General features: G+C 34.1%; 1 protein-coding gene across 1 annotated transcript in view; it reads right to left on the bottom strand.

Moving 5' to 3' along the window:
- Positions 1–626, bottom strand: part of LOC113330537 (serine/threonine-protein kinase SAPK10-like) — a 3607-nt gene extending 2981 nt beyond the window's left edge. Inside the window, exon 1 of the mRNA XM_026577339.1 lies at positions 116–626. Within this exon, the coding sequence (XP_026433124.1) occupies positions 116–292 (177 nt within the window). The 5' untranslated portion in view covers positions 293–626. The remainder of the gene's footprint in view (positions 1–115) is intronic.
- Between the last annotated feature and the right edge of the window lie 437 nt (positions 627–1063).

Raw genomic sequence — 1063 nt, 5'->3', positions numbered from 1 at the left:
AAAAAAAAGAAAAAAAAAAAAAGAATCAGAAGTGGCAAAACCCTCCTCAACTTATACTATTATACAAATAAAAGTAACTAATTAAGAAACGGAAGTAAGAAAAAGAAAATCAAACCTTATCTCCTCTTTCGATGTATTTAACAGCAACAAGTTCTCTAGTTTGTTTATCTCTCATCAATCTTGCAATACCAAAATTCCCAGAACCAATATCTTTAACAAGTTCATAACGATCACTATCATGCATTATCGGCAAATCCATGCCTGGTCCCACTGTTAAAGCTGATCTATCCATCTTCAAAACACACAACAAACACCTTTTTTTGTTTTTGTCAAGGAATTTCTTCTTAAATCCAGGTATTTCTTCTTCTACTCTCACATTACATACTAAAATTGCTACAGTTTTGATGATCGTAATCAAATAAAAACTTGAATTTCGGTTTAAGGTAGGAAGTAATAATAATAAAATTTGATTAATTGAAGAAGAAGTAAGAGTCTATCATGTCACACAGAAAGAAAGAGAGGTATGAGTGAGGAAGGAATAGGATGGATGCATATTTTCCAATTTCTCTGCTTCTGTTGTCTTCTGATCCGCCCCATCAACTACAACTACCACTACAACAAGAGACCGGCCACAATTTATTTATTTTAATCATTTCTTTTTTTTATATACAAAATTAGTAACTATATAATATAATAAAAAATTTACAGATCTCCTTCCATAATTTTTACTTTCTCTTGTTAGTCCCCAAGTGAAATTTTTTTACAACTTTAAGGCTGTGTGGTTGATGACAGAAAAACGAAACAATTCCATGAGTGTTTCCGTGGAATCAATTCCCGGAGAGGCAAAGAAAGACTTTCCATGGAATTCCACGGAATTGAGTTTAAAACATACTTTAGGCCACGATGGAAAACACGCTATTTTCAGAAAAAGATGGGGAATTAACTCCTATCAACCACAACCTAAAGGCAAGTGTACGGAACTGAAAAAACTTATGGTTAATTTGCCTCTGCGCTCCTATAGCCAACTACCCGGGCCTTCACCGACACCGACCATAGATGAGCT

Source organism: Papaver somniferum, unplaced genomic scaffold (genome assembly GCF_003573695.1).
Source record: "Papaver somniferum cultivar HN1 unplaced genomic scaffold, ASM357369v1 unplaced-scaffold_118, whole genome shotgun sequence".
Taxonomy (NCBI): Eukaryota; Viridiplantae; Streptophyta; class Magnoliopsida; order Ranunculales; family Papaveraceae; genus Papaver; species Papaver somniferum.
This window is presented reverse-complemented; position numbering and strand designations above follow the sequence as displayed.